Consider the following 25,476-nt stretch of genomic DNA (forward strand, 5'->3'; position numbering starts at 1 on the left):
GCATGTCAATACAATAAAGACAGTATTTTTATATATATTCGTTAGGTATTTTTGAAAGTTCGAATCTCTTCTTCCCTGTCTCCTACCTGACACACACACACACATTTATTTCTTGAAAGTAGATTTTTTAGACTGTTTCATTCTAAAGTCACTTCCTGAAATGTTTTTGTGACATTTCTTGAATTATTTTTTTGTTTAATTATTGTTAATTAGTTCAATTTATTAATTATATTTTTATATTTACTTAATTTAACTTTATGTTGCTTATTAGTTTTAAAATTTCAGCAACACTCAATTGTAACATATAGTAATTTCTGTATTGATGGATTTAAAAAAAAAACATTTTTTTGTGTATTAAATTTGTTATTAACTTTTTAGGAGGCATACACATCATTTGGCACACCATTTTACATAAAAATATCTGAGGTTTGAAATTTGAATTGAGATTTTTTTTTTTTTTTTTTTTGAAAAATAAAAAGATCAATAATGTTTAAGTATGGATGGTTATAAATACAGATGGTTAGCGCCAAATTAAAAAAATAAGTTAATATTTAAAAATGATTTACGTTTCTTTGCAAAAAACAATTTTGCAACAACTTAAAATTTCAAAGTCCACTGGACAGTAACTACTTTTAGTTTGTTTGATGAAGATTTTGTTAAATACATTTTAACTTTGCATTTAATTATCTCATTTTAATATATTCATTGTAATATATTCAGGCTGGTTTAGCATCATCCAAATGATATATATTTTTTCAAATTTGACATAATATTCATTCATTTAGATAATTTTCTTTATTTTTCTTAAAGTAACTATAAACCTGTGTCTATTTTAGGGAGAAACTCTTGGTTCTCTTCAAGATCGTGTTCGAAAGAAAATAAATATGCCTGAAAAAGAATTTGACAAAGTAGAGTTTTTATATCAATACCTTTTTTGTATTTATTATGCGTATGTTTGTTAGGGTCCGTCACCAAATTTTTTTTTTTTAATTAACTGAGCTGACTGGTATATAGGGTATTCCATTGATTACATTCAATCTTTTAAAAATTAAAGTTATTAGCTAATGTTTAGAGGTCCTAGAAAAGTTTCCCAGTCTTAGACAAGTTTCTCTTATGGCTGTGTTTAGGCATAGGTTTTTTAGCAGAATTTGCTTTATTAATAATAAAGTAAATTTTATTAAATAATACATATTCTATGCTGGACCTTGGTGACCTTGATTGGTGTGTATATAATAATAAGAGATATTTTTAATACACAGTAAAACCACTGGGACCCCTCCCTCCCCCTTGTATGAACCTGTACGCATTCAAAGACCCCCACCATTCCCTCTGCGTACGTATGCATTATTTTTTTTCAAATTAAAGGCCCCTCCCCTTCCTTAACGCATAAATATTTCAAAACATTAAAAACAAACAAAAAATTTAATTTGACATTTCTCTTAATTAATAATGTTACTTATTGTACTTATTTAAATCTTAAAATGTTACAACATATTTTAAAATATTACAACATATTTTAACACTTTAGGAAAAATGATAAAAACCAGTTTGCGTACAGTAATTTAAAAAAAAGAATTCAAAAAAAGTTTGCTTTTATTTGACGTCTTATTGCTTCTCATCTCGCTACCAATCAAATTACGTAGCGAAAAATAAAAAATATTATTTAGAACGATTGTCGCTCGATTTCTTTTTTCTCTCATTATTTATAAAGAAATTTAAAAACAGTTTGTGACTGGAGTCAGAAATCACATGTAAAATTCAATGTTTTAAAAAAAAGAAAATCAAGTTTAGGAGAGATCAAATTGCGTACATACTCATTGTCTTTAACACCCTCTCCTCCCTTGTACATGTTCGTACGCTTTTGGGAAACCTCTCCCAGTTGAAGTAAATAACAACCAATTAGAATTGGTTGTTATTTACTTCAACTTTTTTTAGATTTTATCACTGATAAAATCTCTTAGTGGTTCACTTTTTAAAAGTTTTTAACAATCCTAATGTTACATGTTGCATGAAATATTTTAATGTAGAAACTAAAGAAAAACTATTCAAAAGAAGTTTCACACTTAAATTTAGTGTGAGAAAAAATCTAATGTCTACATATCACTGGTATCAACCTAGATCTACCTCTGACCTAGAAATACCCCTGTATCATATTTAGGGCCACCGCAAGTATATGTCAAGTGGGGGAAGGGGGGAGGTACTATACTTAAAATAAAAGAACATTCCATTCCCCACTTTGCTGACAAGATATCCCAATCCGAATTTAACGACTTAATCCAAAGAAAGGTCCCATTTTAACGACTTAAGGTACAAAAGGACATAGTTTGTTGACTGATGGTATAAATATTTGTTGAGGGAGATGGTCTCTCCCTCCTACACCTCCCTCAGACCACCCACCCCTCTCTCCTACACCCCTATACACTAAAAAAAAAGGTAGTAACTTCTATCTTAGGATAGCATATGTGATATACCCTTAGGTATAATTTTTTACCTTATAAGGTAGAAAGTTATACCTTTAAGGTAGAAAGTTGTATGACAAATCATTGTTTTTAATATAATTTTATACCTTAAAAGGTAGAAAATTATATTTTACTAAAGATATATCACATATCTTACCCTAAGATAGAAAATTCCACCCTTTTTTTAGTGTGAAACGTGGCATATGTTAACCTCTAACTTGCTTTCTGCAATACAAGAATTTTATTCTTTTTTTTCTCTTCTGAACAGTTGTTGTATTAATAATGGTTTTAATTTCTGTGTTTTGCAATGTTTTTATAAAATTTATGTTATTGTATTTAACAAAATCATTTTATTTAGATGAAATTCTCTCTTGTGAAGATGGGCAAAGTTACATATTATCCTGAAGGTTTGTTTATAATTTTTGTATAATGATCTTTAAAAACTAATTTAAATTTTATTATATAAAAATAAAAATAAAATTGTAATAGATGAACGAAATATGCTTTAATTACAAAATGGAAATGTGTGTACTTATTGTAATAACGATAGAGTTTTACGCAGCATCACAGTATGTAATTATGAAAAAGTTTAAAATATTAGTTGTTTATCTATAAACAATTCGTTTTATTTGCAAAAAACATCCAAATAACTAAGTTAAAAATTAATTTTTTTTTGCAATACCTAATGAAATATTCAAGTAATATTATTAAAGCTACCAAATGATTTACTATAATTTAAATTGATTTAATATAATTTATATTAAAAACCCTTTAGCCCTAAATACTCAAACATGGCAGACGACTGTTTTTAACTATTTTATTTAAAATTGTTTTGAAAATTTTATAATATTAGGAGGAAAATAATTTTATTTTTTAGATCCATCGACATGCATATCGTTATCGGATTTTCAAAGTAATAATTCCAATCAGCAAAATTGGCTTGGTCTAGATCATGTAAATAAAGCACCAAAACGAACGCGGTATGCTTATACTGAAAAACCAATTAAAATTCTTAATTAATGAATAAAGTAGTGTTCTTTGGGTGTTATAAAAGTAAAGTCGATAATGCAGATTGGTTTTGAGGTTATAAGATGTCGTAGTCAAAACCTCACATGTGATAGAAAGAAGTTTGACATTTTTGTTTTTAAAAAAAGTCATTATTGTAAATGGTTAGTTATTGATGGTTCACGACTTCATCATAACAAATGTGAATTCTTTCGCATCTCGTTTTTGTATGGCTGCTTGTTTTATATTTGAGAAAGTACGTTTAGGAAGAAACATTAAACCCACTAAAGTCTTAATTTATACAGAATTTATTTGGTAAATAAAAATAACTCTAGGAAATAAGAACTAATTGATATGTAAATTATTGCATGTTGTGAAATTGATTTGTCTGCTTTCTTAAAGCTTTCAACATCATTGTTTGCAATGTTTTCATCGCTGTTTTTTTTAACGATCAAACAAAGTTTAGCTATGTTTAATTTGTTCTAATATTGTTATTGTTTTCTGTATATGTTTTTTGTATAACAGATATTTAATCGGTTGTTTGCTATCGATCAAAAAAAATTCTATGGTTGTCTCCTAAACTGTAATTTTTAAATCTTATCCAGCCTTGTTAGTTTTAAAAGTATTTTAAGATTAAAATTTGTTTAAAAAATTAAAATATTAAAAAAATAAAATTAACAGCGACGTAAAAAGCAAAGTCCCCATTGCTAGCTTGTTTGACTTTAAGTTTCTGAACATTTTAAGCAATGTCATCATTTTCTAAAATGAAAAAATGTTATTTTAGGCAATGATGGCTAAAAAAATTCCTGAAATGTGATTTTTAAGTTTTTTACCCATTTCTCGAAAAACTATTGATCATTAATAAACATCAATAGTTGAACCAATTGCTGCTGGTTTACATATAGTTTTAGTTGAATAAAACCTTTGCAAACAATGGCAAATGCAGTGTTATAAATCATATTATTTTAAGCATCATAAAAATTACAATTTAAAAGTAACATTTGTAAAACATTTTAGACAGTAACCAATGGCAGTTATTATTTATCACATGCTGGTATTTACGAATGTAGTATGTAGCCAGGGCTGATGACACTTGTTTCGAAGTGGAGAGGTACAATCGTCAATTTCTAAAAAAAAGTCCTATAAAAAAGAGTTTTTTTCTTTTTCTTTATAAAAAAGGTTTTTTTTCTTTTTTTTTTATAAAAAAGGTTTTTTAGAAAAACAGGGGGTGAATGAAACAAAAATCAAATTAATGAAACCTATTTCATTGATTCGATTCTTGTTTCATTTAAATCTAATATGGGGTCGTGCATAAAGACGTCATTCAGAATTTATTTACTAACCAGAAGTAGAAGTTTATTGGATCCTTTCTGCGGGAGAGGGAACAAAAAAAACCGGAGGAAACTCAATAAAGAGCTAGTTTGTAAGTAGTGAATAAAGTTTGTTGCCCAAAACTGGATAACAACTCGTTTTACGCTACATCATTTCCAAACTTCTTTACACAACGGATTATTGCAAACAAAGTTACATTGTGTTTGTTAAGAATTTTGTATTTTTTACCTAGGTTTACCTATGGTTCTTCATTGCCATGTTGAACAACGATTATTTTAATTTATACAGTCTGGTCCCCATGTCTTTAAAAAAAGATAAAAAATAAAATCTGGCATTCCAGCCTAAAATAATGTGATTCCCGCTGGAACAGGAATGGCCTAAAAGTTATAAATTTTGGCCGGAATTCTTGTACATCCCTAAATTGTCACTGTAGATAAAAATAGTTTTTATTTGGTATTTGTTGATTCTTCATTTTTTATTAACTGTTTATTTTTTTGCCGTTTAATAATTTAGAGTTTAATAAGTTAGAGCAGCCGTGGCGCAGTCGTTAGAGTTCTGGCTAAGAAACCAGAGGTCCGAGGTTCGACGCCAGCTCTAGCCATATAAGCGACATCGGTAAGGAAGGAGGCGTGAACTCCTAGTTAAATGCTCTCCCACGGTGTTCCGTCATAAGACCATAAGGACTTCTGGGAGCATCAAAATAACCTAAATAAAAAATATAATAATAATATATACTGTTTCGAAGCATATAAATAAAAATAAATATTGGCAGGGCAAGAAGAAGACTTATTTAACCTTATCACCGAGTCCCATTCTCTGTATTTACAAAAACCGTAATATCTAAATATCTATTGTTAACAAACTATTTATTAAAAAAAAATAAAAGTAAAATAGATAACAATTCGTTGTCTTTTAAAGAAAAATTTAAAGAACCAAAATTTAAGGAAAGAGTAAAATCAAGTGAGTAAGAAAAAATAAATAAGATATTATCATTTGCTTAAAACTTAAAAGTTTAAAACTAAGATTTAAAAATAAAAAAGTGAATAAATTAATACGCACCATAGAAATAACATAAATAAATTAGTATACTTCATAGAAATAACCCAAATAAATTAGCAAACTTTGTGGAACAAAATAAACTTGGCTTTATCCACATTTAGAGAAAGTGTAATACTAATAAACCACTCATTAACTTTCGATAACTATTCGTTAGTTGTTTCAAATAGTGTATTAATATCTCTGTGGGAATAAAAAAGATTGGAGTCATCTGCAAAAAGAATACAATCTAATAAGTCTGTTGCTAAATTTGAATCATTAATATACACTAGGAACAACAGTGGTCCTAAAATAGAGCCCTAGGAAACCCCAAAAGTTACGGCAGCCGGGAATGTTTGTTTTTGTGCATACACTATAAATTGTTTTCTATCGATCAAATAACTTTTGAGCCAAAGTAAATTGTTATTTTTTACTCCATAGTGTTTAAGTTTTTTTATTAGTATATTATGATTAACGGTATCGAAAGCTTTTGACAGATCAATGAAACCTCCTAAGGTAAAGTAGTTGGTAGCTAATTTACCTTAGGAGGTTTCATTCTTACCTGAATGCACTTGATATTTGATTGACTAGTTTAACCACCGCATGTTCCGTTGAATTTTTTTTTTTTTGAAACCAAATTGTTTTGAATACAACATGTCGTTTTCTAATAAGCTATTAAAAAGCCTATTGTACATTATTCTCTCAAGTAATTTTGTAAAACAGGGTAAAATATAAAGGCCTATAATTAGAGATATTTGAGTCATCTCCGGACTTAAATATCGGCGTGATTCGTGCAATTTTATAGCTTTTCAAGAACAATACATGTTTTAAATGAAAGATTAAATATGTGAAATAACGAGAGTTCTATTATATTATATACTGATTTTACAACATTAACGTTAATTTTATCAAATCCAGACACTTTTGTTAGTTTTAAGGTAAAAAAAGGCGGTTTGCAATTCAATTAGTTTTAAATTAGGTTCATCCATAACTTTATCGTAATTTTTTAAATAAGATTCAAATGGCGTTGAATTTATTGGAATTTTTAATGCCAGCGTTAGTAAATAAGCTGTTTAGTTTTTCAGCAGTTATATATTTATCATAAATTGTGTTTTTATCAATTGTTTTTTTTTTTTGCAGAATGCTTCTTGCATAATTATTTTTTCCGACTATTTTTTTAATTACACTCCATGTTTTTTTAGTGTTTCCGGCGGCTTTACTTAATAGTTTTGCATAATAAAGCTTTTTTGAGTACCTTTTTGTTCAAATATATTTTTATAATTTTTATTTGTCATTTCTTTTTTATAATTTTTTTTTTTCAAGTACTTATCATACAACTTTTGTTTTCTTTTTGAAGATTTTAGTAACCCGTTAGACATCCATGGAGTTAAAACAGTTTTGGTTTTTACAATAAACTTAATAAACTTGGAAGAAATGCAGTTAAGTCATTTTTTAATATCTCCAAGTATAGCAAAAACTATATAAACTCTCTATTTAAAGTTCGGGAGATATCGACTTACATACAACAAAATAAAATGAACCTATTTATTCGTCTATTAAATAACAAAGTAACTTTTGAAATCATCAATTCTCAGCTTAACTATTGTTCATTATAATATTCATTTTTAGATGATATAAAGGAATTATGTAAGATCCATTAAATAAATATGAAAAACTTAATTCAGGATAAGAAGAAAGTGAAGAATAATATTTCAGAAAATATAATTCCTGAAGATACTTATCAAATTTTAGTACATGCAATTCAATGTTGGAATGCAAAGCAACAGCGAACAATTTTCAAAAATACTCTTGAAGAAACCATTCCCAAGTGATCTACTTTATTCTCTTTTTATATATCTTAAACTATTTTTATGTATTTTTACCTTGTAAACATATTTACAGAAGGTGTTTAATAAAATAATAATAAAAAAATTTTTTTTTTCAGGAAATGCTTGATCATATTGCTTGCAGAATTGACTTAAAAATAGATTATATGCGTCATGTGACTTCAATACCAGATTCCAATCAACGTTGTCTCAAAAGATTTTGAAATTGTTTTACCGAGTTTTCATTGATCTGTCATTTGTTGGTTTTCTTTTTTTTTTTTTTTTAAAAAAAGCAAATGAAGAATCCACAAAAGCAACTTATAAATGAAGTAATTATTTAAAATTTTAGGCGCAAAACTCAAATCAGTCAAAAATTATATGACACCGTCTAAAAATGCAATTTAAGTAATAATATTCTAAAATAACTCTGAGTTTTTTCTATATAAAAAAAGTTCAAAATTTCTTGTTTAAATTCTTTTTTTTAAAGAAACTTAAAAGAAAAAAACGAGTTTACATATTTCACACTAATATTGTTATTTTTAAGACTTTCCGACTTGTGTCGGAGTTTGCTTTTGATTGTGACTCGCAAAGAAACTTTTAATGATTTTTAGACATTTTAATCAGTTCTAGAACAAAAAGTTTACGCAAGCAATTGAAGCAATGAAAGCTGTGAAAAGTGAATCAGTTAACAGATAAATTCGGTTAAAAAAAGAAGTTTAGGATGTTAAAGCGTAAAATTTCAAAGATATCTTGATGATTAAAAAATTAGAACCGTCATTAATTCCCAAGAAAAATGTATAATAACAATACGATCAACAATATGATCCAAAACAAAAAATCTGAATTTATTATTAAAAAAAAAGATTTAGGGAGAATAAGACTTGATTGATATCAAGTAATAGTCTGAAGTTGATAAAATTATTGTGATGAAGTTGGGAAACGAAAACAAAATTTTTGAAAATCATTTGATCTTAAAATTATTAAAGTAAAACAAACATAAAAAACTGGACATTCAAATAAATTAACAATAATAATAATGTATTAACAGCATTATATTAATAATGTATTAACATCGTAGAACATATAAATATCTAAATATATAAATTTTTTTATAATAGTTTTGATTAACTAATCTAACTAATTATTAATTCTGCAGACTTTAAGAATGAAGTAGATATCAAAAAGACCTTTAACGTGAGAGTGGGAAAGTATCTACATTAGGAGATATCACCCCCCCCCCTCCTCCTGGCCTCAATTTAAATTCTAATATTCACACCTAAATTTATTACAGATGAGATGCTTTTAGTAAACCGCTAATTATATTTTGTTTAAATGCTTGTGGTTTCCTTAGTAACCAAAAAACACTTCTAAAATAACCAAAAAATGACTTCACGCTGGCTAAAATAGAAAAAATATGTCTCTTTTTACCATTTAAAGTTTAGTTATAAAAAAGAGCTTTGAAATAAGTTGACCAATTTTTTTAAAATGTTTTGTCAAAAAAGAACTTTTTCTTCCAATATAAAGTTTACTTCGTATTTCTGACCGAATTAGTTTGCTAAGAACTTTTCATCAATACCATCTCTTGATTCCACTAGTTCTACCTGATATAGTCGTCAAACAGGTTGATCCATTGCTTGATATTCGTATCACTCCAGCTTCTGTATCTAAAGTGATTTCCTGCTTAGATTCTTCTACAGCTTGAGGTTCGGACAACATACCTGTTATAGTCTTGCAGAAATGTTCTCCGGAGCTGTCGTCTATACTTTCAAAACTATTCAACAAGTGCTTATCAGAGTCTCGTTTTCCAGCCTGCTGGAAAGCGGCATTTGTCATCCCTATCTTCAAAAATTCTGGAGAGCGATCTGATTCGTCGAACTACCATCCCATTAGTCTTCTTCCTACCATAAGCAAGGTTTTTGAATTTAATTTACAAACACTTACTCTCTCATCTTGAATCTAATAACTTACTTTCTGATCATCAATATGGATTTCAATCTTCTCGTTTTACAGTTGATTTGTTAACAGTAACAACCGTAACAAGTGGAGAGGTTAAGGCTATTGCTCTTGACATTTCTAAAGCTTTTGATAAAGTTTGGCATGCTGGTCTTCTCCACAAGCTTTCTTCTTACAATGTATCAGGTAACACCTTTAAGATTATTGAATCCTTCCTTTCCAATCGTAGTATAAAAGTTGTCCTCAATGGACAGCACTCTTCTTCTTATTCTGTAACTTAAGGTTCCTCAAGGTTCTATCCTTGGCCCTATACTCTTTTTAACTTACACTATCGATCTTCCAGATATTCTCACATCTAAGGTGGCATTGTTCGCTCATGATACTACAATTTATTCTTGTCATGATAAGAAACCAACACTCTCTGATTGCTTGGAGGGAGCATTTGAGCTTGAAAAGGTTCTCACTTCTACTACAGCATGGGGCTCATAGTCGCTGGTGAACTTTAATTTAGATAAAACTCATTTTTTTTCAGCCGATCGTTATCGCAATAATTTAGATCGTCCTATATTTATGAACGGTAATGTACTCGATGAGTCATCTACCTTTCATCTTCTAGGATTAACTCTTACTTCCGATCTTTCTTAGAAACCATATGTCCATATGACCATATATCAAATCTATTGCAAAATTAGCATCTGCTAAGGTTGCATCTCTTTATCGAGCTCGACACTTTCTTACTCTGGATTCTATTCACTATCTCTATAAATCTCAAATCCGGTCTTGTATGGAATACTGTTGCCATATCTGGGGCGGATCTTCTAAAGATGCCCTTTCTCTTTTAGACAAGGTACAAAAACGAATTGTAAACATGGTTGAACCTGCTCTTGCACTAACCTCCAACCATTATCACATCGTCGTAATGTTGCTTCTCTTTCTCTTTTCTACAAATACTATAATGGGCACTGATCTAAAGAGTTAGCGCCTCTTGTGGCATCTACTAAAACTCATTGTCGTGTTACTCGTCATTCAATTAAGTCTTATCTTTTTTCTGTGACTGTTTCTAAGTACTCCAAAAACTTTTTTTTGTCTAGTTTTTTCTTCGAACATCAGCTCTTTAGAATTCGCTTTCTTTATCTTGCTTACCTGATTCATATAATTTGCAATCCTTTAAGTCGTCTGTCGATCGTTATCTTGCTCTACAACCTTCATCTTTTTTTTTCCAATAACTTCCAACTCTAGTTAGTGGTTGCGTGCAGCCTTGTTGGAAGTGAAGACGTTTAAAAAAAAAATTTTATGTTTTGCTGTGTTCGAAATTTTCGCATCTTTCTTCGTATGTTCTAAATTTTAACTGTATTAGGCTGACATACTTTATTTTCAGGATTTGATTCCATCTCTGGCACTAAGACTTTCGTTTCAATTTTGTGTTTGCCAATGCAAACATTCATGTAAAACCTAGTTAAAGCAGTCGATGTTATTGAACCGTTATTGTTAGGATTAGTTGCTATATAGCAACTAGTCCTAACCTAATCTAGTAATAACATTGTAGTCCAGAAATTTTCACTATGCATCTTTTTACTACAAATATAGACAAATATAGTTTACCATTTAAATTAGATCTAAAAAAATGCCGAATAATCAACGATGGTATAATTAATATAGGTCTTCTATTATTATGGTTATCTATTTAACAGACTTTATGTTTTCCGCTGCAAGAGAAAAAATTACTTTGGAAATGACCATAAAGAAAACCAACTTAAAAATTGAACTAATTTACAAGGTTAGGGTTGAAAACTAAATATAGCAGTAATTGTATTTACAATCGTTAATTGACTATCGCGACATTAAATGTTTAAAATTTATTAAGTATTAAGTTATACTCGGATCACCTATCACGCATGTATGTTTTAAGGCTTATCTATTACTGGATGCTGTAACCAAAAACGTATTAGGAATAGGGTTTGATACCCAAATATATTTCCAAATATATCTCTACTTTTTGAAAAAATTATGTTATTAATAGTGTTATGAACCTCAGAATAATGTTTTTCTATTGTATTAAAACCTAAGTTGTGAATTATGAAGTTCAAGTTGTTTTGTATTTTTTGAATGGATTTAATGTGGTGACAATAGAAAACGGTATAATTAGCGTAAATTTATACACATTACCGTTACAAATTACCGTACGTAATGACAGTACCGGCTCTCATCTAATTGTAAAGCTATCACATTTTTATGTTGTTAAAATATTATCATTATAAATGATAATTTTAAATATTTTAAAGAGTCTGCAGCACAAAATTTTGATGTTAAAAAATGCATAAAAACATTTATTTTTGACATCATTTAAAGACACAATTTTCGTGTAATATGAGCATGCTCAAATTACCCAGTGTTTTTCGTTGAAATTATCTATTTTCAAGTCTTAAGATTTAATTGTGCTGGCTTTAATTACTTTTTAAAAAGATTTCTTTTCATAATTTGTATTCATCAAAAGATAAAAATAAATACATTTTACGCAATGATAATTTTATTAAGCCGCCTATTTATCAAACAAATCTTTTTAAATTTTGTTTTGATTATCGTGGACCATTCTTATAGAATAAAATAGTTTTAAAAAAACTTTACTGAGGATTTTATTCATCAAAGTAACTACTTTTCTTTTAAACAAAAGCTTTAAAAATTCATTTTTACAATTGAAGATTTAAAAACATACTTCTGATATTTTTAAGTGATTTTCCTTTTCACCCTCGATTTACCATGAATTTATAAAAAATGATTGGTACCTTTAACAACTGTAATCTGCATATATAATAGATATAACGCATTTTGTATTTATAACGGAATATTTTAAGTTTCTTACTTCGTTAACTTATTTTTTATCTTGAAAATATCTTATAAATTTTAACACGCACATTACTTAGCGGTACTCAACGACAAGACCGTACGGTTTTCTACGAGTCCCCGCGTTCTTTTATTTTTTGATAACGATCATTATATATACATATACAGCGGTGGCAAAAAATTAAAGACCACTCATTTTTTAGTTGGTTTCTTAATCTTTAAATTAAAATTAGGAAGATTCTAATTGACATATTAAATTTTTTTTTTAATATCTTGTTAATTAAAACATACGGATTAAAGTGGTATAATTTTTTTAATCTAATCCTAATTAAATAGCCTTTAACTTATTAAAAAACTGATGAGTATAAATCATTATAAATCTTCTTTAAATAAATTGGACAAAATTTAACGACCACTTTCAAATCTTTAATTTGCACTTATTAAAAATAATAATCCATTATTTTTTTTAACTATCTTAATTGCTTATTACGTTGGCTATAAAATAAAATGTCGAAACCTGAGTTTCGATATCAAATAAACATTTATTTTTTGAACTGCAATAAGGATATAAAAATATTGCAAAAATGCGTGCAAAAATTGAAGAAAAAGACAGATACCCGGCTCTTGTATTAAAAAAAGAAAGCTATAGCATCAGACAAATAGCAGAAAAGCTCGGAAGGTCTCACTCTTGCATTATTAACATAATTCAACGATACAAAGAGACCCGGTCAATTAATGATCGTCATAGGACTAGACGCAATAAAATTTCAAATGACCATGATGTTCGCTCGTTAGTGAGATTAATGAAAGAAAACAGACAAGCATCATCTACAGACTTGTCTACGAAATGGACACTGTCAAATGGTCTGAAAGCAAGCCTTAGAACTGTGCGAAGGGTCCTCCACAATTTAAATTATTTATGGCGTGCTGCTGCAAAAAAACCACGCTTAAATAAAAAACAAAAATTTGCCAGGAAAGAGTGGTGCAAACTACACAAAAATTGGTCAACAGATCAGTGGAGCCGTGTGGTCTTTAGTGATGAAATAAACGTTGAGGTAGACAACAGAAAAGGTCGCGTAATGTTGCGTAGACTTCCAAGCGAACGGTTCGATGAATCATGCATTTTGAAGCGAACAAAACAAGGCTTAAATACAAAACAACCACGCTTAAATAAAACAATAGGCATTTGGGCCTGTATGAGTGCCTGTGGAGTTGGCGTTTTTCAATTATTCGATGGTAGACTCAACAAAGAAAGGTACATTGAAATTTTGGAAAACTCCCTTATTCCTAGCATTGATTTATGGCAGTTGCAAGATGGATTTATTTTCCAGCAAGATAATGCGCCGTGTCATAAAGCGCATGTTGTTAGCGATTGGTTCAATTCTAATAAAATTCAAGTGCTTCCATGGCCTGCTAATAGTCCAGACTTGAATCCAATAGAGAATTTATGGTCGTGGCTTGATCACAAGCTTGGTAAAGAACAACTTTACAATTTGGAAGATTTGAAATCTTCTATCTCTCATCATTTGAAAAATGTGCGTGATGAAGTAATCAAAACTTTTTTTTTTTTGAATTCAATGCCAGAACGAGTACAAGAGTGCTTAAAAACACATTTAGGAACAACACGTTTCTAAATTAGTTTTTTATTGCTTTTTGAAATATTTTTGAAACTGGTCTTAAAATTTTGTCCAATTTTTTTTCCCATTTATATTTTTTACTAGTCAGTTTTTTAATTTTTTAACATTATTTTGTAAAAAAATTATAAATTCTTTTATAATAAATATAAAATACAATAAAAATTCTTTCTAAAAATGTTTTTCTTTTTTTGATACCTTTTTCGAAAATAAAGGTTAAAAATAAATTTTGAAAAAAAAATGAGTGGTCTTTAATTTTTGGCCACCGCTGTATATATATGTATGTATAGTAAAAATTTTTAACTTTTTAACAATTTTTAATATCTTTGTGTAAATTAAACTAAAAAATATTAAATTTATCATGGAAAAAGTAAATCAAAAAATTAGCCTTTTTGGTTATTTTTATTTACAACAAATATAACTTAACTACCAGCATATTTTTGAAAAAAGACTTTCACAGGTCTATTAACAAATTACTTGAGTTTTACCGATATTTCATACAAAATTACTTAAGTTTTACCGATATTTCATACTAAATTTTTGCATGATAAAAACTTTATTAGATTGGGTTTATAAAACTAACAACAAATAATTTACATTCTGATTTAGCTAAACTTAAACATATTCTCCAAAAAAACCTTTACCCGACTAAACTGATTGCGTTTTAAAAACCTACCTAAACAGACTATATAAAAAAGAAAATAAAGAAATTATCGATTCCACAAAAATAAATTACTTTAAAATGCTGTATATTTGTAAAATGTCAAAACAATTTCAAAACAAAATAAATAATTTATGCAAAAAACATTGAAAAGCTCCTAATACTAAATTGGCATTCTCATCCTTTAAAATATTTTTCAACAAAAGATAAAACTCTTCAACATCTCCGCTGTGTCATATATAAATTTATGTGCAAAAGCTATAATGCTGTAACTACTCGGCAATTGAATAAAAGAATTGAGGAACATTTAAAATTACAAAACACTTCTCATATAAATTAACATATTTGTTCAAAAACTAATGTAGCCAATAAAGACTCTTTTTAAGTATTAGACTACGCTCAAACTTCGCATCACTTAAAAATCAAAGAAGCGTTTATGTATATGTTATGTATACACGTTATGTGGGAAAAAACCTGATCTTAATAAACAGGTTTTTAATCACACGCTATCGCTCCAGCTCTAATAGACGTTTTTTATTACTCTAAGACGTATGTATTACACTAATTATCTACATTTTCCATTGTTCTATGCAGGGTCGCCCCGAAGTGATCTTAAAGGAGGGGGGGGGGGTATATCTGTTTTTTGCCGACTTAGACCTAGAAAAGTTTTTTTGCAAACCAAAAAAAAAGTCCTCGTTGGCCATCATTAGCCCACTGCTTTCAATAGATCGAATTTTGCCGACTCCAGTGTCAAATTTGCCGACTAATAAAATTCGTAGGGGGGCTAGACTTTTTTTTTTAAATTTTAAGTGCACCAAGAAGTCTTATCACAGAGCACCGTGGATGAGCATTTAATTGGAAGTTCACGCCTCCTTCCTAACTGTTGTCGCAAAACTTGCTCAGAGGTGGGATTTGAACCAAGGATACTTTGTTTCTGAGGCAAGTGCACTACCACTGCGCCACGGCACCCATACGCCCCCCTCAGGACGGCGCTAATTCTATGACGTAGTTTTCATACCTTTCATGTTTTCTTTTGTTTGACTAACGAATAAAATTAATGTTTGTTTTCACTATATCTTAAATAGTTTTTGTATTTAACAGTTTTATACTTGAAAATGATTATTGTATAATCGGAACATGTTGTTGAAACTGAAAAAAGTTGTTATATTTATTTGACTTACTACGAATTCTGTGACATTACAACCATATATATGTCTCTGTGTATATATATATATATATATATATATATATAAATATATATATATATATATATATATATATATATATATATATATATAATTACACTGCAAATTTAATGTACTGTCAAAATAAAATTCTAAATTTTAAGTATATATATATATATATATATATATATATATATATATATATATATATATATATATATATACTTAAAATTTAGAACTTTATTTTGACAGTACATTAAATTTGCAATGTATTAATTATTTGTTGTTTTTTTTGCAATAAGTGCGTGTGTGTGTCTGTGTTTAATATATATTATAAGACTTAAGTCGGCAAAAAACAGATATTGAATTTTTTAAAGTTCATATTTTTTAGTGTTCTTTCATTTACTATATTAACGTATATTATTATAAATAACACTAAACAACATGAACTTTAAAATATTCAATAAATAAGAAAAGGTTCTTAAATCATATAAATCCTATATAATATTGGAAACTATTTTTCAAAAGTATACGTTTTTTGAACGCACAACTTTAAAAGCATATAGCACTTTAGTTCCAATACAAATATATTAAAATCTTTAACTTGAAATTATATACGTGTATAATTTCTTCTCGTGAAAAAGTGTAACAGCGCTGTGTAAATTAGTGGTAAAAGTTTACTAAAATATACAATTAAAGTTCGTAATTACGGAGTTTCTCCTTATTGTGAATACGGACGAAATCATATAAAATGATGCATTTACTTCTAAAGGGGTCGTCCATAAATAACGTCGCGTTTTAAAGGAGGGGGAGGAAGGCGAAGGGGTATTGTTTTTGTGACGACTCATACAGAACTTATTATTAAAGAGTTACAATATTTTGACAAAAGTGGAAGGAGGTCTAAAAGGGTCAAAAACTGCGTAACATAATTTGGGGACAACCTCAAAATGTTAAATGCATGGTAAAAGACCGTAGTTTATTAAAAACAGATTTTTCCCGTAATATAATAACGGAAAAAGTGTGATAAATACTGCGGAGTTTTTTTACAGTGCACAAATGATATAAATAATGAGCTTCCTGAACTAGAGAACCGTTCCTTAAATTAAGCAAACGATAAGGCAGATCTTCTTTTTTTGAAAACGTAATATTTTCTTTTTTCTTTTTTTTTTAATTTATTTGTTCTTAATTCTTTACCAATTCGTAATATATAATAGAATCGTTTACAGACTATAGTAAAATAAAATAAAAAAATCACAAAGTTACGTTATACATAAAATATATAAAATAAAACTGTAAAGTATTAGAAATTACTTTAAACAACGCGGGAAACTTGCAGATGACCGATGGTCTTGTTACTAATATTTTTGGATACTTCAATTTAAAACAATGTTATTAGTTTCGGCAGAATAAAAATAATAATGAAAAATGCAAAAAACAAAGAATTTTTTTAATTTTATTTCAATACACATATATATAAGTAGGTACACGATTTGCTAAATGCGTAATATATAGTCGTTCACGTGTTGATAAATAAGCCTATTATTTGTTTGTTTTTTGTTGATGTTGTTTTTGAGTTATTTAGAATTTTTAGAGTTTACATTGGTTTCGGAGCAAAGTTAGCATAGTTATAAATGTTTTTGGTTTAATAAAAACTCATAAAGTTGTTAGTGTTTAAAATGAGATCTTTTAATAACGTTTTCAGAGTATTTAAGTTTTCGATTTTTTCAGTTGAGTATTTTTGGATATTAATTTGTTATATAGACAAGGGCCACGGATCGAAATGGAAAAGCGCGATAGATTATTTTTTTTAAAAGGTACGTTGAAGTTTCCTGTTCCTCTGGTGTGATAATTATTTTTGAAGAAATTCATTGAAAGGTGAGAAGGAAGAAGTCCAAGTTTATATTTTTTATTATTATTATTATTTTATTAAACACCCTCTGTAAATGTGTTTACAAGGTAAAAATACATAAAAATAGTTTAAGATATATAAAGAGAGAATAAAGTATATCACTTGATAATGTTTTCTTCAAGAGTATTTTTGAAAATTGTTTGCTGTTGCTTTGCATTCCAACATTGAATTGCCTGTACTGTATATCATCTAAAAATGAATATTATAATGAACAATAGTTAAGCTGAGAATTGATGATTTCAAAAGTTACTTTATTATTTAATAGACGGATAAATAGGTTTATTTTATTTTGTTGTATGTAAGTCGATATCTCCCGAACTTTAAATAGAGGGTTTATATAGTTTTTGCTATACTTAGAGATATTAAAAAATGACTTAACTGCATTTTTTCCAAGTTTATTAAGTCTTTGCATTGTTGGCTCTCTATTTTCACAGAGTTCCAGACCATGCGTTAGCGTCGGAATAGTTAAAGATGTATATAACAGAATAATTGAAGATGGACGTACAAACCGGATACCAGATTGAATCAGAGTTTGCACTATTGTTTGGAAATTTGATACCCTATTGGTAATATTTGTTCTATTGAGTGAGGTAAAAATAGATTTTTGTGTATCCCAAATAAAGCCTAGATGATTAAGTTTTTCATTTGGTATTATTTGATGGTCGTCTAGGGTTATCTTGCAATTAGTTAATTGTCTTTTTCCCGAAAGCAACAGTTCCGTTTTGACAGCATTGAGCTTTATGCCGTTTAAGTTATTGTAAATATTGCACGTTGTAATCAGCCTTTCAAGACCAGATAGAGTAGAGCTAAGAAGAATGATGTCGTCAGCATAAGCAACAACACCTGTGAAATTTCCATGTACAGAGGTACCCACAACGTTATCATTTTTTATAATTTCGAGTAACTTTTCGGTGTATATGTTATATAGGTAGGGGGACAAAATGGATCTTTGTCTCACTCCTTGCTTAAGAGCAAATGAAACTGATTTGGAACCTAGGTAAGAAACAGTTGCACTACTTTTGTGGTATTAAGAAGATATAGTGTTAACTATTTGGAAAGGTAAGTTTTTATCAAAGCAAAGTTTATCAAAGAGAATGTCCCAGTTGCAGCTGTCAAAAGCTTTTTCAGCATCTAAAGAACATAAATAAATAGGCGAATTATTGTTGTTGTAATGCTTAATTCTTTCGCTTATAACAAATTCAGCATGCAAGGTCGAACTCTTACTATTGAAACCAAATTGAAGGGGATGTATTTCTTTTATCTCAGGGCTGATGAGTAAAATTAGGTATTCTAAAAGTTTCGTAAATGTTGGAATAATACTGATACCTCGGTAGTTATTTGGGTCGGTAAGATACTTTTTATACGATTTGACTAGCGGTATAATAGTTGAAGTTGACATAGACGTAGGGGTCCATCCATGATTAATTGAAAAGTGAAAAAATTTTCTTATTCATTGCGTTAGTGCATCACACTGGGCATATTTTAAATATTCTGCAGATATATTGAAATGATCTTGGCATTTATTTAATTTTAGGCAAGAAATAGCGACTTTTATATTTTCATCAGTAATAGGTATTTCATCAGGATTTTCATATGGTGGAATTTGACGATAAATAGAACTATGATTTAACCTTTCAGTGTTTAATCGTTTTTCAAATATAGTAGCAAATTCTGCGGTAATCGATTCTTTATCCTTTTTATTGTTTATAGCAAAAAGTTTTGGATTTGAATTCTTTTTTATACACTTAAAAACCTTCCATAAGTTTTTTGGGTTAGAGTTTTTCAGTTTTTCAATTTTTATGTATTGTTGATATAGTTTATTGTTTTGGGCTGCTTTGACGGCTTTGCGGAAATTCTTTCGAGCAAAGAGGTATCGATTAAAGATAGAAGAGGTGGAGTCTTTTACGAATCCCGTTTCCCCCCATTTTTGAAAATAATGTGAAAGAATTTTTTTACTTCGAGTTAACTCGGGAGTCCACCAGGATTTTGAATAATCAGATCGTTTTTTTGACTTTAAGTGTTCTCTAAGAGCCCATGCTCCACTGATAGTAATAGTAGTATAGATTTGGTCAAGTTCATTTTCGAAATTACCAATAAGGTTAAGATTATTAAAACTTGTATTTAAGTGATCCTTATATAAGTTTATAAAGTCTAGATTGTTCCGGAGATATCTTGGAATGCTAAAATCCTCTGTTATTTTATTTATATTTTCTTAATAATATTGACCTTTCAGTCCAATTGAAATCGATAGCGGCAAGTGATCACTTATATTTTGAAAAGAAGGAGGAGTAACGATACATTTATATACTAGAAGAGATGTATGCTTTGAAATAGCTATATGATCAATATACAATGAGTTTGGTAATGTAAGATGTCAATAAGTAATTGCAGGACCAGACCCTTTAGTTACATCGAGTTACATTTATTTACCCTTTAGTTACATCGAGTTACATTTTAGTTACATTTGAGCATAAACAACAAATTTTAGAGTATATTGACTTGATAAACATTTAATGCTTTCAAATTTTTTAAAAGTGGCTCAGCATACGAAAGTCTATCCTTATTAAAAACTATTCTTGCAGTTCCAATTTAGTCGATATATGCATTTTCTATGTGATGTTTTCATCAAGAAAAACACCTAAGAACTTTGTTACATTATGTTTTTTTATTTCAACATCATCGATAAAAATTTTAGGCAAACTTCGGGGTAAATAAGCTTTTTTAGAGACTGGGTGGAAAAAAACCCAATTTTAATGTTTTTTTAATGTTAAGAGTTAATTTGTTGCATTTAAACCATTTGGATATACTTTTAAGTTCATCATTAATAGTATAGAAGAGTTTGTAAATGTCATTATCGGAAAAAAATTAAATTAGTGTAAATCAGCAAACATGATACTCATTAAATTCGAGGCTTTATTTAGGTCGTTTATATAAATCATGAACAATAGTGGTCCCGAAATGGAACCTTGTGGAATGCCACATGAAATATTTAGAAACTTATTTGGATGATCATTACTGCTGAAGACAAATTGTTTACGGTTGGATATATAACTTTTGAACCATTTTATAACTTTGCAATTTATTCTATAAATAAGATTTTAGCTTTTGTAGTAAAATTTTATGATCGACAGTATCGAATGTTTCGAAAGGTCGATGAAAACACCTAATGTATATTTAGACTTTTCAAAAGAGTTTGAGATTTCACGTACAAATTGGATAACAGCATGTTCTGTGAAATTATTTCTTTTAAAGTCGAGTTGATAGTTCTATAAAAAATTATAGATAAGGGTGCATAAAATAAACTAGTGTCGTCTGCGAACATTATGACATCCAATTTACTTGAGGCTTTAGGAAGATTGTTTATGTATATTAAAAACAAAAGAGGGGGAAGAACGGAGCCTTGGGGAACACCGCATTTTATTTTGAGTAACTTTGAAAGTTTTATTTTTATGAGAAATAACGCATTATTTTCTGTCTAGTAAAAAATTTTTGAACCAGTTTAGTGCAACACCTTTTATCCCATATTTTTCCATCTTCCTAATAAAGATAGCGTGATCTACTGAGTCAAACGCCTTAGATAAATCAACAAAGACTCCAAAGACGTATTTTTTGTTTTCAATAGGGCTGACGACACGGGTTTTGAAGTGGAAGGGGGGGGGGGCACAGTCGTCAATTCTTAAAAAAAGTTGTTTATATCTAGAATTTTCTATGTATATATATAAAAAGGGGTTTTAGAAAAAAAGTGTGCAAGTGGGAGGATGGGGGGTCCCCGGTGTTGTTGGACTAAAAATACAAATGTCGTCTATCCCAGGAGCCTTATTCGTCTTAAGCGAGTTTTTTTTTTGCAATTTCTAGTTCTTCATGGTTTAGTCTAGAGAAAATATTTAAACAGAAATGTTGGTTTGTGATATATAGGTTTCGAAGGAGATATCAGGGCATTGAATTTTTGAAGCCATGTTAGGGCCTATTATTATTTAGAAGCTAGTAAATTTAAATATTCTCAAACCCATGGGAATTGATGGGGCAAGTCCATACGCTCCAAAAAAACTGTGATGAGTCATTTTGTATTCCGCTAAAAATAATTTTCATGAAATGTTTTAATTCAAGTTCGTTACTCAGACAAACGTTACGTCACTACACAAAAGCGGTAGTCGACTTATTGCAAGTAATTACAGGCAAATTTTGCTCAAATCATTACTTAAGTAAATTAGTGGAAACTATAATTTGTGACTCTATGACGAAACATCTAAAAACAAGTAGTCTTATCTCGTTGCAACAGTATGGTTTCGTTTCACCAATCTGAATACGTCAAAGAAATACGATATATCAGCTGTTGAAAAAGTTCAAAAAAGAGAAACTCGAACAAGAAGCCTTTGACATCTAAGTTAATCACGATTAAAAAGTATATTACAACGCTAGAAACTCGTAGAATAAAAGGAGATTTAGTCGAGTGCTTCAAAATTACCCACAGTTTAATACAAACTAAATGGTGCATATCTACGTCAAAAATTATAAGAAAACTCAACTAATGGAACCATCTACATACAGAAATCTCATGAGAACATAAAATTACCGGCTGATATAGTGTGCTTATTAATTTCGTTTAAAATTTTAAACATTGTTATACATTATTTTAATTAACATTTTATTAAATTTCAGCAATAGTTATTATTTATATATAAATTAAATGAAGTTGAAAGATGATGAATTCTTTATTGAAAGTTGAAGGTTTAAGTTTGTTTTAATTGTTTCTAATGATTAAATTTTGAGAAAAAAAAATATATATATATAAATAAATTCCGGTATACTTTTATATATAATTTTTCATTAACCTCTAAAAAATTTTCAGAGATTAATAAAGACTTGCATTTTTTGAAACGGCCCGAAAAACTAGTATTTTTTGAAACGGCCCAAAAATTGTATATTTTATTTAAACTATAAAATTTAAATAAAAAGTAAACCCCTCTGTTATCAACTCTAATTAATAAGTTAATGATAGACTTTTTAACAAATAAAAACACTATGTTATTTTACATGTATGATCTCCAGAAAAATTAAAAAAAAAAAAAAAAAACCTCGCTAACAAATAAATATAAAAATTAGCTTTAAATAACAAATAAAATTGTAACAATATAAAAAATATGTATATGAATAATGAGCAAATAAATATAAAAAGAAAATAGTTTATGTTTTTAAACATAACACCAAAAATTAAAAAAAAAAAAGTGCTGTACAATTAATATTTATCATCAACAAAGAATAAAATAAACCATGTTTAATATTATTTATAAATAGCTACAATCAGTTACTGTACACATTTAAAGTTTTACATTCAAAAAAACAAACTAAAGAAACCCTTTAATTTATACGAGGTAATGATCTTTTGATACCATAGCTTATTTTTTGAACTCAACTTTTATTCTCTGAATTATTGACGTTGTAAAAACATTTAGGGTAAAAACCTACTCCACGTAAATAATACAAGAATAAAATATATGATAAATAATGATTATTAACAAAACTACACGACCAAAGAGACAAAACTATTATATTGCTGAATATTTCTTCGTAGGATATCTGTACATGGACCTAAAACACGCTCAAACCGCTCCCTGTCCAGTTTAACGCATTTAATTGCTCCACGTGCTACAACCGTAGCGGCTCTTGGACGATTAAGAACCAGTGCAATTTCACCTAAATTATTGATGTAATAAAAATAATTTGTACATTCTATGCAAAAAAGTTATCCTTGTATATGATAAAATATGCTTAATGACAAAGTGTATTAAAACTTGTGTTTTACATTCGTGATTCTTTCAGACTGATTTCTTATTTTCAAAAAGTTTATTATCTATAAATATATAAATACTGTCTAAAAAATAATTTCATAATATAACATAAATTCATGGTTCAGAGAAAACTTAGAAAAAAAAAAATATTTCAACATTTATGTGATAATATATAATAATTAGAATTAGTAAAATAAATAGGTTTACAAGCTTTCCCGCTATTAAGAGTTTTTAGAGCTTTTCTTCTCTTAGGTAAGTTGCACCACATGTTAAAGAAAACTTAAAATTCATAAACAGCAAATAGATTCTGTTTGGTCCAATACCACAAGTGGAATACGTTCAGGAGTGTTAGGTATATTTCTTTTTGTCCTGGTAGCCAACAGAATGTCGGTACTTGACAAATCTTGAAGTTTATTAAACTTATACCCAAATGACATATAACTATTACATCATGCTAATTGCAACAACAATGATAACTCACATCTGTCTCAAATAAATCAAAAGCATTGCTGTATTGATCAATAAACTTTAGAGCATCTTAAAACTATTGCACAAAATCTAAGAAACTCACATTAACTGCAACTTTGACGCCAAAAATCTTGAAGGTTAATCTTTTATAGGTTTTTGTAAATTTAAGCGGTTTTTGTAAATTTACTATAGCAGTAGACTGCTTGCTTCATAAGCTAAAAGTTTCGAGTTTGATCCCCAAAAGGTCACATAGTATCAGTAAGAATAGGTAAAGACGGAAGTTTTATAAGGAAGCAAAAGTTTTATAAGTTAGTAATGAATATCAAGTTTTGTCATATTGATTGGTAATATATATATTATATTATATATATAATATACCCTAACCCTGACGGATCTAAGAAAGTCGAGTTAGAGAGAAAAAAAAAAAACCCTTCAATAAATGAGTAGTGCAAGAGCAATATTAGTAAGCACTAGGCTATTAGTATTATAATGAGCACTAGGCTTAGGACAAAGAACAAAGTAATTCAAGATCAAAAGGATCAGAGGATCCTTTTGATCTTGAATTACTTTGTTCTTTGTCCTAAATATTATTTTAGGAATAGAATAAGATAAAGTTATATAAGGGAGTAGTCAAAGTGTTTAATATTAATATAGTTTCTTTCATTAAAATAGTACATGATATTTTGTGATGTTTAAAAAGTAAATGATACTTTGTGATGTTTAGCATAAGAAATTAAAAAAACTTACCAAAATAATCAGAAACACCCAATCGACTAACTTCAATTGGTTCTTCATTTGGATTTCTACGTTGAAGAACAGATGCTTGACCCTAACAAAAATATTAAAAAGTTAAAAATAAATAGTTAACATTGAAAATATATAGTATATTATAAGTATTAGTATATATTGTATATATTACAATATATAATATTGTATAAGTATATTTTGTTTTACATATGTTGAGTCATGGACAATATTAATAAACTTGACTTAAAACTAAAAATACATGTTAAAAAAAAAATTACATCTAACAAACAAACAAAAAAATACTGCAAAAATACTACAAAAAACATTTTAAAACACTTTTTTCTCTTGTATAAATAACAATATTTGATCAAAAAATAACAGTGTAACATTTATCAGACATATTTAAAAAAGAATTGAAATTTAATGCAACATAATTAAGTGCAACAATGTAAAAAATCAACAAAAATCATTGAGATTCATTTATTAAAAATAATGTTTTTCCAGTGACATTCTTTTTAAACAGATTTTTTAAATATACATTTTAAACAATTTTTTTAATGGTTTATAATCATAATTGTTACTTGCCGATCAGATCTTGGGTCATTTACAATTGAAAAAATGACTTACAAACAG

At 28.4% G+C, this 25,476-nt stretch overlaps 2 protein-coding genes across 3 annotated transcripts in view; one reads left to right on the forward strand and one right to left on the reverse strand.

Moving 5' to 3' along the window:
* Positions 1-4,045, forward strand: part of LOC100215841 (ubiquitin carboxyl-terminal hydrolase 7) — a 71,837-nt gene extending 67,792 nt beyond the window's left edge. For both annotated transcript variants that reach the window (XM_065802327.1, XM_065802328.1), the window contains exons 34-37: positions 379-426; positions 837-908; positions 2,818-2,866; positions 3,337-4,045. In XM_065802327.1, coding sequence (XP_065658399.1) covers positions 379-426; positions 837-908; positions 2,818-2,866; positions 3,337-3,479 — 312 coding nt within the window. In that variant the 3' untranslated portion in view covers positions 3,480-4,045. The remainder of the gene's footprint in view (positions 1-378; positions 427-836; positions 909-2,817; positions 2,867-3,336) is intronic.
* Positions 4,046-22,864: 18,819 nt separating this feature from the next.
* The window catches only part of LOC100202880 (cAMP-dependent protein kinase type I-beta regulatory subunit), a 36,990-nt gene continuing 34,378 nt past the window's right edge, over positions 22,865-25,476 (reverse strand). Inside the window, exons 7-8 of the mRNA XM_065802353.1 lie at positions 24,844-24,925; positions 22,865-23,533 (exon numbers count right to left, since the gene is read on the reverse strand). Of these exons, the coding sequence (XP_065658425.1) occupies positions 23,361-23,533; positions 24,844-24,925 (255 nt within the window). The 3' untranslated portion in view covers positions 22,865-23,360. The remainder of the gene's footprint in view (positions 23,534-24,843; positions 24,926-25,476) is intronic.

This window comes from Hydra vulgaris, chromosome 08 (genome assembly GCF_038396675.1).
Source record: "Hydra vulgaris chromosome 08, alternate assembly HydraT2T_AEP".
In the NCBI taxonomy this organism is placed as follows: domain Eukaryota; kingdom Metazoa; phylum Cnidaria; class Hydrozoa; order Anthoathecata; family Hydridae; genus Hydra; species Hydra vulgaris.